At 41.7% G+C, this 18186-nt stretch overlaps 1 protein-coding gene across 3 annotated transcripts in view; it reads left to right on the top strand.

Moving 5' to 3' along the window:
• The first annotated feature begins 290 nt into the window (after positions 1 to 290).
• samd11 (sterile alpha motif domain containing 11) overlaps positions 291 to 18186 on the top strand; it is a 66899-nt gene continuing 49003 nt past the window's right edge. The window contains exons 1-2 of one of the 3 annotated variants that reach the window (XM_032572602.1): positions 291 to 1501; positions 2374 to 2465. In XM_032572602.1, coding sequence (XP_032428493.1) covers positions 1048 to 1501; positions 2374 to 2465 — 546 coding nt within the window. In that variant the 5' untranslated portion in view covers positions 291 to 1047. Of the gene's footprint in view, positions 1502 to 1545; positions 1750 to 2373; positions 2466 to 18186 lie in introns of those variants that run through there. The other 2 variants (XM_032572593.1, XM_032572611.1) reach the window with 2 other exon arrangements.

Genomic DNA, 18186 nt, shown 5'->3' with positions numbered 1-18186 from the left:
AAGTCAATAAAAATCCCAATTTGAGCAGATGTCACTTACAGCTGCAACTTAAACTAAACGCTTTTTGACCAATTTTACAGAATATGTCTACGATCCCTGTTCATTGATGCTGAATAGTGGTTGTAGATGGAAATGAAACCGTTAGCTTCCTTCTTTTTAATCTGTTGAGTTGGTGGTAGGTTATACTTCCTCATGCTCCCGGTTCGTGGTTCCTGGATGCTTCTTTCTTTCTTTCTTTCTTTCTTTCTTTTTTTTTTTTTGTCGCTGAAGCGCCGTCCCTCGCAGGCCTCCCTCCCGCCCCCCTCTCCTTCCTTCCTGCGCCGCGCTCTCGCCAAGCCTCCGCTGTTTAAATGGGCCAAGTTGAGAAGCGGCGGAGAGTGCAAATCTTGTTTGGTCTGGGTCTGTGAACTTCAGCGTGACTTAAGCAACACCCAGCAGTCTGAATCTCAACAACTCTTTCTAAACTTTCAGAGGCATTAATGACGCGAAAATTCTCAGTTTGAGTTTGGTTTCTGATTAATAACGTGTGGCAATGTGGTTTATTTAATTTTTATTTATTTTTTCATTTTTAAATTTTTATTTTTTAAATCAGCTGTGTAACTGAGTACTGGTCATGTATAACTCCCTATTCCCCTCGGAAGTAATTTGGTCTGGCTTTATTTAAATTTCGCCTCATTATAATCATAATAAAAATCTTTTAATTTTACCCAAATGTGATAGGACGAGTCACTCTGAGCAGTGGTGATCTAACCTAATGTAAGTGGCTCAGGGCTTCCCAGCATGACAGGTATTAACAGAGCGAGCGAGATTAAATGTGGGAGGTAGGAGAGCTGCGACGCTGCCGCTGCGAGCTGGAAACTACTGAATGGGAATCTATCCGGCAACTTCAGCAGACCGCTCTCTCACGGCGACACGGGGGCTCCTCTGCGTAAAACCGAGCGGCGCGTCTTCCAGTCTGGCTCAGCCCCGCTTGCACGCCAGGAGGACGCTCAAGTTGGATCGGGCGCGCAGTTTCTCACTCCTTCCCGGCGCTCGGCTCCCACTAACATGCCTGCCATCAAGAAGGAGCGGCTGGATGGAGACGACATGGCTCTGACCGCCTTCAACCAGTCCGAATACCTGGCCCCTTTAAATGCCACCGCCATCCCCGTGGTGACCCCGCACCCGCCGCCCTACGAGCACATTTTTGCCCATCACCGCGCGTACTTGGGGCTCCACGACTCGGCGCTGCATCACCAGCACCTCCACCACCACACGGACGACTTGATGCTGGAGAGGTTCTCCTCCATCCCGGACTTTCAGCCCTTCTTCGACAACGGGGAGCCGTGCATCGAGGTGGAGTGCGGCGAGAACAAGGCTTTGCTTTATATCAACAAACTGTGTCAGGGCAGTAAGGGACCCTCGATAAAATACAGGGGCGAGTGGCTCACCCCCAACGAGTTCCAGTTTGTTAGTGGACGGGAGACTGCCAAAGACTGGAAGCGGAGCATTAGACACAAAGGTAAGAGAAGCACTAACTTTCATTCATATTGTGGGGAGGAAAACATTTTTATCATCACTTTAAAGCTTCAGGGAGTCCACTTTGCGTGGAGCGAGCTGGGTTTTGGAGTGAAAGGGTTACAGCCGTCAGTGCGTAAGGAGACAGATGGGGCGCATGGGTAGCCTCCACACTCCCTCCGAGGCTATGACACAGACTTTGGGCTGCGATCGCTTCACCAGACCGGGGCATCTGGATGGGATGAGGTGGAAGTAAGACATAGATGCAAATTAAGAGACTCTGCATTTTTTATTTATTTAATGAATGTTTTTGGCGGGATGGATCGTGGAGTCCTGCATGGGAGTTGATGCTTTTACGCAGTATATGCTGGATTAAAGTAACTGTAGACACATTTACACGTGTTTCAAGCAGTTTTATAGCTGCTGTTGTGGAATGAATTTAGCTGGAGTTTGGTACTTTAGCTCTTAAATAATCTGACCAGCTGTCATTCTGTTCTGTTGTTATTATCTTGGCTTGTTAGGATGCATTTTCTAGTATATTTGCGTCCAGTTTTTGCACTCTTTCTTACACACACACGTAGAGGCAGGACGCATTAAGATGTGAGTGTGTGTGTGGGGGGGGAGGGATGGCGCCCCCAGGTCCAAACTGCTAGCCTAATAGTTAGTTATATCAGTTCTTATGGACAGATGACAGTAGTCTCCTTAGCAGCCCACACTGGGCAGTGAGTATAATTAACGTGGAACTTACTTGGATATATGTTCAGTTCACCTACAGGAGATGTGAAAAGGCTGAACTGTCAATGTCATATGAGATAGAGGAGAAATATTGACTCCATCCTAAATATTCACTGAAGTGCAGTCTCTCTTGGTTTTCAGGAAAAAGTCTCAAGACTCTCATGTCCAAAGGAATCTTACAGGTGCACCCTCCGATTTGTGACTGTCCTGGCTGCCGGATTTCATCTCCAGTGGTAAGAATGCTGCAGTGTTGTCTCAAATCTTTCCTTGTCCTCATGTTTAAAATAATAAGTAGAAGCATCTTCAGAGTTGCTGCTTTTATTGAACTCAAATGCTACTTTTGTGTTTAGAGTAAAAACGGTTAAGGGATTGTTGAGTGAGGGTCATACAGCCTCCTGCGAAGGAAAATCAATACAAAACAGAACATTTATTGATACAACGCAGTTATTTAGGGTCAAAATACTTGTTTGTTTTAATTATTGTTTTACTTCACTGGAAGTAAAAAGAAATGTTTGTGTGTGGGATTGGTCCAGCTTCGTTAGATGGAGAACTCTACCAATTGGATTCTTTGTAATTGAATCTGAATGTGAATTTATGCTTTAGAGTGAATTAGAGTGAAATTAGATTCAATATAGTTGCACATATGGATCTGTTTGCCTGTAAAGTCCATACAAGAGGTCAAGATTTAGCAATATCTAAAACAAATGGTTTTTCATTTCATATTGATTCACATCAATTCTTTTACAGCTAAAAATCAGAGATCCTCTCAATCTGTTTCGCACAGCTACTGACTAATGTTACGATTTAATATTGTTACAACTTTTAAAAAGATGTTTAGCTTGTTTAAAAGTTGGACCAGTCTTGGTAATATTTTTCAGAGTGATTTGTGTGTGAACATGTGGAAGCTGCATCTCCTCACCCCTCGTGGTGAGGACCCCACAGGCTCACACACCAACTTTGATGGTAATTTTTCTCAGTGTAAACATCAGAACCACTCTCAGCTCTTCTGTATTGAAAAGCTCTTTAGTTGAAGGCACTGAGCTGCCAATTACGCTCCCTAGACGTTAGACATATTGTTGGTCAGACTCATTTCAGCCTGACTGAATCCGCTTCCTCCTCAACTGTCCGCCGTTGAACTCTTGTTTGCCTAGCTCTTTCCTCGGGGGCTTGAACCAGGGCGCCGAGCCAAACCTTGAGGCCTTGCAGGTGTGTCACGATTATGGCATCACCGCGCTCAGTTTTTTTTTGTTTTTTTCTCCCTTCTGTGTGTCTGTGTGTCAGCTTTGAGCAAGCACGCCGTCAAATCTGTTCACACAGGTGCAGCCGGCTGTGTGCAGTGTGTGTGTATGTGTGTTTTTATCACCACGGAGCGCATCTGTCGTCGCTCCCAAGCACTAATCTTGAGGGAAGGGTGTAAGAGGCTTAGCGAGCTACTGAGCATGGCTACCGCTGATTATTGTGTGCGAGGCACGCAAGGCGAAGGCGGTTGATAAGCCGGAGGTGTTTGAGTGATATAGGTAAAACTGGTGACATTTCTTTCAGCCAACAACGGAGACCTGCACCTTAACGGAAAGGCTTCAGCCAGAACAAATTGCGCAAGTTCGGCGGGGGTCTTATTATTTTGAGGTTCTGAGTGTGCTCGCTAATGTTTAGGCTCATTACAGATTTGAGAGTGATTGGTTTTTTTGGCCTGCCGTGGCTTGTGCAGTTCCACTTCAGTTGCAGTTGTGACGGAGAAAACTTTGTTACTTACGTAAGCAGAGATATGAGAGCCTTATGGTTGTTGTTGTTGTAGTCTTTTTCTACTGCTCTCCCTCTCCTTGTGTGGTGGTGAAGCCTAAAGCCTAACCCACCAAGTTAATATTACCCTGACACACACACACGCACGCCCACGCCCGCACCCACACCCACACCCACACACACCCCCACACACACTGACGCACATGTTGGCAGGTCCATGCGAGGCAGTGAGGGTTAGGCGGAGGAGGTAAGGCAGCGGGACTTGTATGGCCTGTACTGGCGTCTCTCCTCTCTCCCCACTGACTGACTCCCCTCAGGGCATGGCTGCAGCAGCAGCACTCCCTCGCTGATGAGCTCTCTCGCACACACACCCCAGCACGCACACACACGGGCCTGCCTACTGACACAAATTACCTCATGCCGACATTTATTTTGAAAGTTTGACGGCTGAACTTTGAGTGATCTTGTTTCGCTTATAGGCATGAGGCAAGCGATCATAAAGTGGAGCAGCTGTTGGGAAGAGGTTTCACCTGCCTGCCCACAAGCTGCTCATCACGACACAAACTTGCCGAAGAGTTCAGAAATGCGGGGAACTCTGAATATTTGGATTCGACAAGGAAATCAGGCTAGAATAAATTAAAAAGAGTTTATTTATTTCAGTTATTTAGGTAAACAGTGACGCTCCTTTATGTTATAACGTCATACAAAGAGAGTGATTCATGTCAGACATTTATTTCTGTTAATTTGGCTGATTATGGCTTACAGCTAATAAAACCTCAGACTAATAAAAGTTTAGTATACAAACAGTTAAAAGTATGTTCATGTACTGTACTCTGTATGGACTCACAGCTCCTTCTGCATGAATTACTGTATCAACACAGCGTGGCATGGAGGCGATCAGCCTGCGGCTCTGCTGAGGTGTAATGGAAGTCCAGGTTGCTATAATGGTGGCCTTCAGCTTGTCTTCGTTGCTTAGTGTGGTGTTCCTCCTTTTTCTGTTGACAATAGAGATTCTCTGTAGGGTTCTGGAAAGTTCGCTGGCAGGACAGTCACTCTGCTACCTTGGTAATAGTAGCGGGTGTTAATACTTTTGGCTGTGTGGGCTGGAAATTCTGCTGGAAAATGAAATCAGCATCCTTCGTGAAGTTTTTCAGCAGGGTTGCACAATTTAACCTAAATTTATTGTTATTACTGTATGCAACTGCTTGTTGCGCAGTACAGGAGTGCGACAAACTTACTGGACTGCAACAGCTATTGGTTAACTATTTAAGTATAAAACCTTCAGACTCTCTATGCCTCCCATATATTAGCTGACAGTTCTTGTTTATTGCAGCAGAAAAAGTTTTAAGAGGCGATCAGGTGGACAGTCTACTCCTCTGGCGTTTATTTTTGCTGTAAATCGAAATTCAACCACTTTTTAAATATTTGTTGCTTAATGTGTTATTATGTGAATCACATTTCCTGGTATGCCTCTGCTCTGACTTTGGATTTGATAAAACATGGTGGATCAACATCAGAAGATGACATGGCACCCAAACTTCACTGACTGCAAAAACGTCACTCTGGATCTGAAGCACCTGAGATTCTGTTTCTCTCTTGCTCTAATCTCTGGAAGCTTTAAATCCATTAATATGACAAATTTACTTAGTAAAGAGGACTTTGTTTCTGGCCATAAGCTTTCCAAAGGGGATGCAACACGTCTTGAAGCTCTGACGCCAGCAGCATCTCCCTTCTTGTGGTTATCCTCAAAACACTTTAATGAATTTTCTTCTGTGCTTTTCCCTTCCACTCAACTTTCTGTTAGTATTCTGCTTGTTTGTACCATGTGGAAAAGCTGTATTTGTAGCATTTGTCTTTTGTGCCTTATGCTCCTCATGGAGACTTGTTTGTGAGGATTTTTTCAAGTTTTATTGGACTTATGTTCTAATGTTCTGTGAACATGAATTTTAGGGTTTCTGTAGCTAGAAGCGGCAAAATCCCCATAAATAAACCTGTGAAATGTTATCACTTTCTGTGTGATGAATCTAAATGTTTCATTCATGGAATTTAATTATTGACGTAAATTAACTTTTGATAGCATAATAATTCCAACGTATTACGGTGCAAATGTAGGTGATTCATCTTTACCTTTGGTTGACCTTTGAACATACTGTTCTATCACAAGTTGTTGGTTTGTCTGAGTTTTTGTCTGTTGGTAGTTCTGGTTTGCCTTGTAGGTGTTTCTTTGTGTGTGATTGTAAGTCCAGTGCTGGCCGCCTTGTCGGGCTTGCGTGTGCATCAGTGTGTCCGTGCGTGTGTCTCGTCCCGGGGGAGCTGGGCTTCCTCTGCTCTGTTATTTCAGCGGAACTGGCGGAGGCCGGGAGGAAATTGCACTCCCCTCCTCCGGCTCGTAAAGACCTCCTTCAATCAAGGGCTCCTCTTGGCAAAGTGGAATTAAACTCACTGCAAACACACAATCATAACACGTCAGACACTTTTTTTTTTTCTTTCTTGCTCCTGAACTTTCAGTCTATCGCAGCATATTTTTCGTCGTGAGCGTTTGCTATAATCAGTGAAATTACAGATGATTGCTGATGTTTTAGAGTTTTGCAAAAAAACTAAAAAATAAAAAATTATATCCGCTGATTATTTTTTCACATTTGGTCATGTTACAATCTCGGACTTCATGCCTCATTTTATTGGTATTTGGGAGTTGGATGAATCTAGAGAGAATCTGTTCACAGGACAGGTTTTCGGTGTGGATTCCACTAATTTGGGCTTTTAAGAAGAGTAGGAGGAAAGTAATTGATGAAAGAAAACCATGAAGACGCAACAAAGACTTAGAAGAAGGTGTTCAGATAAGATAAAAACGTAACCTTCTGGACCATATATGTTTAAAAGGCTGTGTGTGGTAGAAATCACCCTGAACAAGTGGTGAAACATGGTGGTGGCAGCATCATACTGTGGGGAGCTAGTGGGTGGTTGCTAATTTCAGAAAACCTGTTAAGAGGCAGAAGTTTCCCTTCCAGTATGGCAATGACCCTAAACCTACAGTCAAGTTTATAATAGAAAGGCTAAAGGAAATGGTCTAATTAAAGTCCATACTTTGTGAATTTACAATCTAAGGCAAGACTTGACGCAGATAGATCTGATATGAAAAAGTTTGAAAACTCTTTGCAAGGCACCCTGCTGTGATGGAGTTAGCTATGGAGAGAGTCCATCTGTTTTGTGGATCTTTTGTTTTGTTTCTGTTGTTGATCCAGCGGTGCCATGGTAACAGCAGCACATTAGTATTTACTCACTGTTGAACCATAGTGTTACCAACTATAAATATATACGTTCGTGTGTGTCTCGATTGGACAAATCAGTCCTCTGCTTCACACAGTTTAGGTTCAACGTGTTTGAGACTTCCTGCGTATGAATTATTAACTCACAATTGTAAAAAAAAAAAAAAAGGTTAGCCGTTAGCGTCAGTATGCGTCCTTCTCCATGCTAGAAGATGCTATCTCTATTTGCATGCTCTGTGTGACACCGTGCGAGTGCACTGATGTGATTGATGCAAGTGTGAGCGTTTGGGTGTGCACTCTGCTAAAATATGGCTCAAATATGCCAGAGCATCTGTCTATTAGCCTAATGTGGTTTATCGTGATGACGCCCATGGCGGTGTCTGTTGAAAAGCCGCCTCCCCAACATCTGTGTGTGGTGTGTGGAGAAATATGTGCTAGCCTCTTTCGGCATGTGATTTCCACTGATAGTTTTGGCTGCTTTCTGCCACCGCAGATGTACACCATCAGGCCTGTTATGTCAATCTTCCACATTTCGCACATTAATCAGTACATTCAGAAACTCACTTAAGTATGGGAGGATAACAGGCTGCGACTAGATTGAGAATTTTCCATAATTTCAGTTACTTCATTTGGTGAAGTTTTGGTCTTCTTCCATAAAGCCGTAGCTAAGGTTATCTGCTGGTTCTCTGAAGATCAGACAGCGTATCTGTGTAATTATCTTGCCTTTATGAGCTAATTTCTAAATTGCTGAACTTTAATGAAGACCTTTCTACTTGACGAGATCAACTTGAACACTTTTCATCCTTTATCAAGCGGCGCCTCTCTTGGCTCGCCCTTCCCTGGTTAGCTAAGGGGGAAAGGAATGGTACAGTGGTTACCTGTCTGAAGCCTTCCTCTGGCAAACTCAGTGAGGCACACACACACACCCACAAACACACCGATAGAATAAGGGAGGAAAGAAACAAGAGGGAAGGGGGAGAGCAAGAGGCGCGCTTGCACGCCTGACTGCACCGGCACTGACCTCCCAGCGCCGAGCCGCCAGCCTCGCCTCCACCTCGCCGCCCCTCGCCCTTCCCCTCCCTCGAACCAACCCCCCTCCTCCCCGCCCCCCGCCTTGTGCCGCTCCACTGGGCTGCAACTGCCCGCTCGGCTCAGCGCGTGGGGGCTGAGTGTGCAGGAGAGCACGCGTGTTTGTGTGTCTGCATGTGTGTGCGCGCGCCCATCGTTGTGTGTGCGAGGCGTGGGTCTTGGTCGCATGCCTGCTTGCCCTACAGTGCTTTCTCACTTTTTTTTTTCCCTTCTCACACATGGCCTTCACCAACCAAGTGTTGCCCATAGTCTGTTTGTTCATCACACACGCTGTTATCCATTTTTACCTAATGAAGCATCGGTACGTAATCACATGGTTGACTAATTGTTGCGTTTATGAAGTAGCACCTTTTCTTTTTTGCAGTATGAGAGACTAAAATGCATCACACACTTAGAATATCTAAACATCAAGCTTGACAAATTGGCATCGACGCTTAAGAACGCCGCAACGTAATCAGTGGCACGCGGAGAACCGCAAGAACGTTAAGTAAGGCGGACGTGCACCATTCAGTACGATTTAAAATGTTGTCAAGGCTTTTATTTTGGAAGTTTTGTTAAACTTCATTTTAAAGGGCCAAACTAATCCCATGCGTAATAGTCCTTGGGATAAAATAGTTATATAATGCTCAAAACACAAGTAGCTGATGTAAAAATATTTAAGGCTTTTATTTTGAAATTTTCAGTATGCTTCATTTTAAAGTTCTGAACTAATACCACATGTAAGAGTGCTTTGGATGAAAAAGTCAAATAAAGCCAAAAAGAGCAATTACGTCATGTAAAAATATTCAAGGCTTTTATTTTGAAATTTTCAGTATGCTTCATTTTAAAGTTCTGAACTAATTCCACGTGTAAGAGTGCTTTGGATGAAAAAGTCATATAAAGCCAAAAACAGCAATTACCTGATGTAAAAATATTCAAGGCTTTTATTTTGACATTTTCAGTATGCTTAATTTTAAAGGGCCAAACTAATACCATGTGTAACAGTGCTTTGGATGAAAAAGTCAAATAAAGCCAAAAACAGCAATTACCTGATGTAAAACTATTCAAGGCTTTTATTTTGAAATTTTCAAGTATGCTTCATTTCAAAGGGCCAAGCTAATACCATGTGTAACAGTGCTTTGGATGAAAAAGTCAAATAAAGCCAAAAAGAGCAATTACATGATGTAAAAATATTCAAGGCTTTTATTTTGAAATTTTCAGTATGCTTCATTTCAAAGGGCCAAACTAATACCATGTGTAACAGTGCTTTGGATGAAAAAGTCAAATAAAGCCAAAAAGAGCAATTACGTAATGTAAAAATATTCAAGGCTTTTATTTTGAAATTTTCAGTATGCTTCATTTCAAAGTTCCGAACTAATACCACGTGTAACAGTGCTTTGGATGAAAAAGTCAAATAAAGCCAAAAAGAGCAATTACTTCATGTAAAAAATATTCAAGGCTTTTATTTTGAAATTTTCTGTATGCTTCATTTCAAAGGGCCAAACTAATACCATGTGTAACAGTGCTTTGGATGAAAAAGTCAAATAAAGCCAAAAAGAGCAATTACATGATGTAAAAATATTCAAGGCTTTTATTTTGAATCTATTATTATGCTCCATTTTAAAGTTCCGAACTAATCCCATGTGTAACAGTGCTTTGGATGAAAAAGTCATATACGGCCAAAAAAAGCAATTACATGATGTAAAAATATTCAAGGCTTTTATTTTGAAATTTTCAGTATGCTTCATTTCAGAGGGCCAAACTAATACCACGTGTAACAGTGCTTTGGATGAAAAAGTCACATAAAGCCAAAAACAGCAATTACCTGATGTAAAAATATTCAAGGCTTTTATTTTGAAATTATTATTATGCTCCATTTTAAAGTTCCGAACTAATCCCATGTGTAACATTGCTTTGGATGAAAAAGTCATATACGGCCAAAAAGAGCAATTACGTCATGTAAAATATTCAAGGCTTTTATTTTGAAATTTTCAGTATGCTTAATTTTAAAGTTCCAAACTAATCCCATGTGTAACAGTGCTTTGGATGGAAAAGTCAAATAAAGCCAAAAAGAGCAATTACGTCATGTAAAAATATTCAGGGCTTTTATTTTGAAATTTTCAATATGCTTAATTTTAAAGTTCCAAACTAATCCCATGTGTAACAGTTACTGAGTTAAATCAGTTATATACAGCCCATAGCAGCAAGTAGTTCTAAAGGCCAGTTCTCAGTCCTGATCTGTTTCAACTGAGGATAGATAGAACTACAATGATGCGTATTTGTAGTCCAAATCAGCAGCCAATAGCCTCTTGAGTTCCGTTGCTATGTTAAATAAGTTTCACACCAAGGTGTGAAGTGTTAGTGAAAGAGCCTGAGAGCCTCAGAAAATCCTGTCGCATGACTTTGCTCTGAAGCACCGTGACAGAAAACCGTACGGTCTAGATAAATTTCGAAAACATTTTACCGGAGCAGACAGGCGTATCAATGTCAGGACCGATTTTGATACTAATCGTGCGATATTTGTGGGCGTGATGGCGATTTCAAAAATGATTTGGGTTGAAAAAGTTGTCTTGATCTCTCACTCTAATCAGCGAGAGAAGCACTCTAACTTTAGGAAAAATGAGAAACTTTGGGTCGCTTAGAGACAAATTGTGGACAAACCGTAACTGGTATCGACGAGCCGTCTTCACTTTCGAAGAGATCACAGACGTATCTACAAAATGAAATTTGAATGGCATTTCTAGGTGAATTTGTGACGACACAGAAAATCCTCAAAAATAGGGTATTTCCAGGATTTTTCCCATTGACTTATAATGGGTTTTTTTTCGTAGTTTTTTGCGAATTATGTCGCCACGTTAACCCCAAATCCCACCAAAAATAATAGCTCCAATGGCGTGAATTTTCTGCACGTTTTGATACCTCATTTGTAGGTGTGCACCTTTCATACCACCGCCTCTGTGTATCTGCCTTTCATTTATGTGAAGTTTAAACATACGCTGCTTAGATAAAAAGCTCGCTAACATCACCTTTGTTGCGTTTCAGATTGGAGGTATCACATTACGTTACATTGTTCAAAAAGTCGATAGATATTTAGTTTTATTTCTTTGGAACAAACTGCAACAGGCTGATAGACAGACATTAAACCCATAAGTCAATGCTGAAGTGCCTCTGTAGGAAACAGCAGATGGTTGATAGATCATATTACAATAATAAAAGAAGTTTGAACTGATCAACAGTAGATATAAAATGCTGATTAGTGTAAGTTAAAAAGATGTGCTTTTGGGAAATTACGTAAAAGGGAAATGCCAATATAAAAAAAATATTATTTCAAGTAAGCTTCCTTTGCTTTCGGTAAGTTTAAGTTTGAAAGTCTTTCACAAGCAACGCAGAGAGACACAGAACCAATAATAGTGCTTATGCGCACACTCACATGTCGGGTAATTAAGAGTGCACAATTAACCTAATACCCAGAAAGAACCCATGCATGCACTGGAAGAACATGCAAACTGTGAACAAAAAAAACCCTGGCTGGGATTTACATCACAAGACCTTTATTTGCAAGGTAACATAGCTAACAACTGCACCCCAACCAGTTTCAGATCCAATTGATTGACATTTAAATCTATTAAAAACACGAAGAATGCGATTTGTTTCTCAGGTACAGAAGCAAACAGGACTTACTGGCCACCAGTAGCTCAGAACCATGAAGCTTCTGTTTGCATTTTTTCACCACTTGTTTGTCAAGTATGTTTTATTCACATATGATTTGACTATAACCAAAGAGGCGTATTTAAAGCTTTTCTGTGGCCTGTATGTATAGTGTGCTGTTCTCTTTGTCTTCCATTGTCTCTGGCTGGTCACCAGAAGAGTTATCCAGTTCGGCTTAGTTCCTTGATGCCTCCCTTATTACTGTTATTCTGATATTTCCTTTTTATTTTCTAATATTACTTATTTTCTCTGACATTATGCTCACCTTGAATAAAAATAAATGTCTTGATTGAGTTACTGGGTAAATCTGTTTACTGTGAACCTTGTTAATACTCAAATCAAACCATTACTTAATCTGATTATTCACAGTAGCAAGGTTACAGCAGGTCATGTTTGCCTGCCGACTGCTCTCATGTTGTCCAAACGCTCACAAATATGAATCAAAATCCCGTTTTTCATACATTAACTCGTGAAAATGTCTTGTCCATACGTTTTATTTAGTGATAAAGACGTGGGGGGAAATCTGGCCAAAGAAGAGTTGGAGTTTTAGATATTGGAGGATTTTTACTCACAGGCAAAGTAATAGTTTGTTTTGGCCCTGTTTCAAAGCTCTTAGGTTATCGCTGTAATGACCGCCTCAACTCCCTCTCCCACCATCCTCACGCTCCCTCCCTTCCTCCCTCCCTCCATCTCCATCCCTCATTCATCCCCTCCCTTTCCCCCCCCCCGTTGCTCGCGCCAAGTCGGCCCGCCATCCTGCCTCCACACACACACACACACACACCCACACACACACACCCACACACCCACACACACACACCCACACACACACACAGGCTGCGAGGTAACGGCAGACAGGCGCGTGACTCATTAGGCATTCGTCCCCCAGGGAGATTGCCGGGGGGGCGCGTGTGAGGCTGGGAGAGAGCGGCGCAGCTGCAGGAATGTCACGGGCGGCTACTGCTGTGTGCGTGTGGGTGTGTGTGTGTGCGTGTGTGTGTGTGTGTGCTTGCTCACGCTAGCTGGAGCCAGCGGCAGGCTACTGCACCTTTCAGGAAATAACGCAAGGAGAAACAGAGGGAGAAGAAAAAAAAAGTAGCACACTCATTAGTTCACTTTTCCACCAAGAGCTCATTTAAAAGTCTGAAGAAAATTTTGAGAGAAAGCTTATGATGTCTCTCGTTGAACAGAAAAACGCCCTCGCTGGCCTGGCTTCTGTTGACGTCTTTCTCTATCTGAAAAGCATTTTTGTTGGAGTTAAAACGTACTCCTGCTGCAAAACGACGCGTTAGCAACATCGCCACGACAGAAATGTTGTGCATCTCTGCTTAGAGAATAATATTCCTATAGGTATAGAATAACGAAGAACTTAAAAATTTAACCTTTTACCTTATTTTAATTTTCTGTGACCTTTTGTTCCACATCTTGACTAAACTCTACAATGAGTGATTTAAAAAAGAAAATCCCACACACAACGTACCGCTTTGTAACAACAAGTAGAGCCAAAAATGATTTCAAAACATTAATACATAAAATAATCCCCACCTGTTGTTGCAATATTTGGCATCTGAAATAAAGTTTATGTGTATCTGCATCAGCTAACTTCGTTATGTCTTAAAAAATAAGTTGATTTCATATTCCTACACAAACATTAACACTTCTGTCTTAAGTTTTCTATCTGTGCTGCAAGAGTAATAATTTTTATTGCTGAGTCTTTGTCCTTTAGTACTATTATACTCCTCCCACCCCCACAAAACTGAATCCGTACATTTACAAACATTTAAGCTGTGATTGAACCTGCTTAGTTAGTAAAACTGATCATTGATATGAGGATGCTTAGTTATTAGAAATGCACCGATCGGATTTTGTGACCGGTTTCAGTCTCTGTTTTTGCTTTTTAAGCTCTTACTTGCACATATCTTCTTTTTTTAACAGATTACCATTTCCTATTGAGAACTAAAATATTGACCTGTATAATAATAAGTGTCTATTAAAAATCCTTCCTGCTGCAAGCGGTCTACTCATTTAAGAGTCTGTTTCAGATTGACTGTGAGGTTGCTGCCATAGCAGCATTATTGTCTTCAGTAGCAACACCTACTGTGTGGGAGGAGAACTGCAGCAGCAGTGTGGCACATTAAACCTCTATGTAGGTTGAATTTAGTGAATTTTTTCCATGTATAAATACATATTTTTAGCACTGCACTGTGGCCAATTGTTTCAGTACTTGAGAGAATGTTGTTGTGGAATCCTACTATTCGCCGGGGCTGTCTTACAGAAACAGATTTTCTTTGGTCAGTAATAATTCTCATTCAGAATAATAGAATAGTGTCTTCCATCCTCATCAATTTTATCGTATCCAATTGCTTTCTGTTGAACCAAAATGTACTGAGTCATGGTTCAGGAGTGAATTGCAGCCCGTCTGTTGTTCGTTGCTCATGTTTTGTTTCTGGGTGAGAATGCCACAGACCATTGAACACCTTAAGAGAGAGCTGACAACAAAACAGGATTTGATACAATAAATTATTATTATTATGCACCTCAGCCTGTCACAATAAACAATAAATCAATTAACTGCATGGGAAATTGAAAGAAACTCAATCATTTAATTGATTGATTTATCATTTTCTCTTTTCTCTTTCTTTTTACCAAAACTGAATGATAAAAGTCTTCAGTTTGGTACTTTGGTTTCAACTCTCCCTTTGTTTGAATGATAATTTTGTTTACAGAGACTTCATAAGTGATTTTATTTGTTGTTTCTGTTGTTTTCTTTCTTTCTTTTTCGATATTTCAAATGTCTTCCAGTTCCAGTGTTTAAATGTTAATTAGAATTTAAAGTTTGATTCTTCAGAATGTGTTCTTGGATTATTATCCCTTTATTACCACTACATTACTTGAAAATGGTCTCAAAACAACAATATTATTGTTTATCGCAATAAGTTCTTGGACAATTCATCGTCCAGCAAAATTTGTTATCATGACCGGCCTATTTGTCTATTTGTGTGCTTTTAATTTGTCGGCTCACATCGCACACATTTTCTGCAGACATGAGTCATGAGGAAGAGATCGAAGCATTTAAACAACATAATCTTAATACTTTCTTTTTGCTAGTAAAACACAGTATCATCTTCAAATCTGCTAATTTAAATGTCAAAAGATCACATGTTCACATCACATTACAGAACTTATAAGAAAAATGAAATTTGTTTTCCTGTCATAATGATTTAACTTAGGGACAGACTCAGTGGTAAGCAGCATATCACTATAGCTAGCATGCTATCTCCTATTTGTGTTCAAGGTTTTCAGTGTGCAACGAAAGGCTCACATTTCAGAGTTAACACATCAGACGCATGGATTCTTGTAAAAATCCTTTTGAATCTGTAAATTGTAAAGTAAGATGATTAATTCATATAGGAGATGACGCATTCAGACCAGATGTATCTTAAATGTAGCACTTCAGGGTCATGTTAAAAATGCTTTTATTCATGTTTCTGGGATGCCATCGTGCTGCACTATGACATGTTTATTTAGGCCAATCTGAGAGTCCAGCACTTACATATTTAACCCTTTATGATCTAAATTTAAAATCTCCGCCTTGATATTTTTGCTTATTTTAATTGTACGCAGTTCTTTTTGTAACAACTGGAACTTTCAATTTCTAGCAAGTTATTTTTGCACTTTACCGTCTATTAGAAGTGCGCCCTTCAGACTAATTTCACGCCCTGCTACGGCGGGGGTGAAACTACCCTAATAACCCGATATTTGCTGGAAAACGCCAGAAACAGTTGGAATTATTCAGATGGCGCAAAGTGTGGCGGAATTACAGTACTGCATATTTTGCTGGATGTCCGACGAACTGTTTAGGACTTACAGGGTTAAGGAGCCGTGGTGGAGACGGTGAAAATGTACTTAAATGGTTAGATCTGGTGTGTTTGTGGTCACTTCATACACAGATTAGTACAGAATACTTATGAATTCTGAGCTAAAAATCAGATTGGCTGATTAATATAGAGTGCATATCTTCATATCTTCAGAGTAGGTTGTAAATTGTAACAAGCCCATGTGGCTAATTGTTTAAAATGCTTTAGTTGGTTTAAATATTGTTTTATAATTGTCCCGTATTGCATATTGTTTTCATTCTGCCCTGATGAGGCTGTTTGGATCCGTGTTATCGGTGTGTCTACATGCATGTACCTCTGTATGGATGTTTTTTCTCTTTTTCTTTTTGGCATCTAAACGTGAAGCCCAGATATATTTCTTGGCTGCTTGACTGTGAGACTGAAAGCGTGGGAGGCGATATTCATAGAGGTGCTTTTAGTGGGACTTTTATGAGAGACTTTTTTCCATGGCTGAAAGGAGGTTGACCACACACACAGCAAGGTTGCTCGGGCTCAGCAAGCACCCCCGTGTGTTTGTGCGTGCACATGCTCGGCGCTCTTCCTTCAAGCACGCCTGCGTGGGCCGCCAGGGGTGTGTTCTGCTTCATGTTTTGTTTCGGAGAGCCCTCCTCCGTGCTACGGAAGTGTTGCCGGAAGCAGTGGGAGCTCACCCCCGGTTCTGCGTCAGTGCCACTAAAGAAAGGATTGGGGCTTTCCGGGAGGAGGGAGGAAGGGATGGGGGCTGTCAGCCTGGGTATGTCACGGCCATGTGGGTGGTTGTCTCCGCACGCACACACACACACACTCAGGCGCAGTCACGACTACGCTTAGAATAGCTATTTTTGTATGCACTGCATCTCATGCTTGCTCCAAGTAAAGCCCCTCTGCTTTGGAGGGGAATTTGAAGGAACCTGAACAGCTGTGAGAAAGCGTTTACCCACTTTTACATCTGCGGATGTGGAGTTTAAAGTTCACGTGTGTACTTGAGTCCTTTTTCCTGACACTGTGAAGAAATTTGGTCTTGACCAGAAGTGCTCATTTGCTCGGAAGTGATGTTCTGTCCCTGTTTAACTCTTCTGTTGTCCTGTTTGGGCTCCCGGACTAAATTTCTATGCCCTGCCACTGCTAGGAAGGACCTGTGGTGTCAGAAAGTAAAACCAGTATCCTTAGACGCTGGAGTCTAACTTGTATAAACCCACCAGCAGTAATATACTGCAGTAAAATAAAAGAAAGGCAAAAAAAATAAAAAAATCTCTTTCCTGGCAAGGCAGAAGAAGGAAAGCAATGTGCAGAACCCTGTGGCCTGCACATCCTAAGGGATGTTTTCATCTTTCTCTGCTCCCCCAACTTGTTTTAATGTCTGCCATTTGAGATACTCCAGAGGGGCTGCACCTGTTTGCCTTTTGGCTAGGAGCCCCCCCATATCCCTCCTCCTGCCCCCGCCTGCCACTCAAGCTACCGCTCCTCCTGGGATGGATGGATGGAGCGAGGAAGGAGTGGAGGAGTGTGGGGTTGCGTGTGGTGGAAGGGATAGCTGGAGGGCTTGAAGGCGTCCGGGAGCGAGAGCAGAGATGTAGGCACAGAGAGTGAAAGAGAATATAGTTTCCAATCCAAGTCCAGTCTCCCACACTGGACAAGGCGCTCCTACTTCGGAGTGCTCTCTCTTTAATGTTCGACCCTCCACATTCTCCTTTATTTCTGTACTTTTTCTCATCTGCTCTCTCCTCCTGTACAAACCCACATCTGCTCGCCTTCTCTCCTGTGTTAGCTTGTCCTTTCAGCCTATTGTTCCTTTGCTCTTCTCCAATTTCTGACTCATTCTTCTTTACTCCCAGCATCTCCCACTCCTCTCAGCTAAGTTTTTCTCTTTGCTCCCCTTCCTGCCCCTGTTCGCCTTTTCCTCCCCGATGGCACCGCGGTAATCTGCAGTGACCTCTTTAGGTCACATTAAAGGTCACCCAGCTTTACTCTTGTGCTCCCCTAGGGCCACACTCGACTAAATCTCTTTTCTCTAATTCTGGCAGCTATAATCAAAATGCTCTGTGTACAAAACCCTGACTATTTGATTTAAAGTGTAAAACACTGATGCCTTAATGTGAGCTGATTCAGAGAATGCACATGTTCTTTTGTTTTAAATAATGTCACTTACATACATCAGTGTTCACTTACAAATTCAGACAAGAGGAGAAGGAAGAAAATACTGTCATATTACAATACAGGTAAATAAATACAAATAGCCTAATTTACCTATTTTTATTTATAGCTTTCTCAAATAATATTGTTCAATTAAAAAATTT

This window comes from Xiphophorus hellerii, chromosome 1, assembly GCF_003331165.1.
Source record: "Xiphophorus hellerii strain 12219 chromosome 1, Xiphophorus_hellerii-4.1, whole genome shotgun sequence".
In the NCBI taxonomy this organism is placed as follows: Eukaryota; Metazoa; Chordata; class Actinopteri; order Cyprinodontiformes; family Poeciliidae; genus Xiphophorus; species Xiphophorus hellerii.
This window is presented reverse-complemented; position numbering and strand designations above follow the sequence as displayed.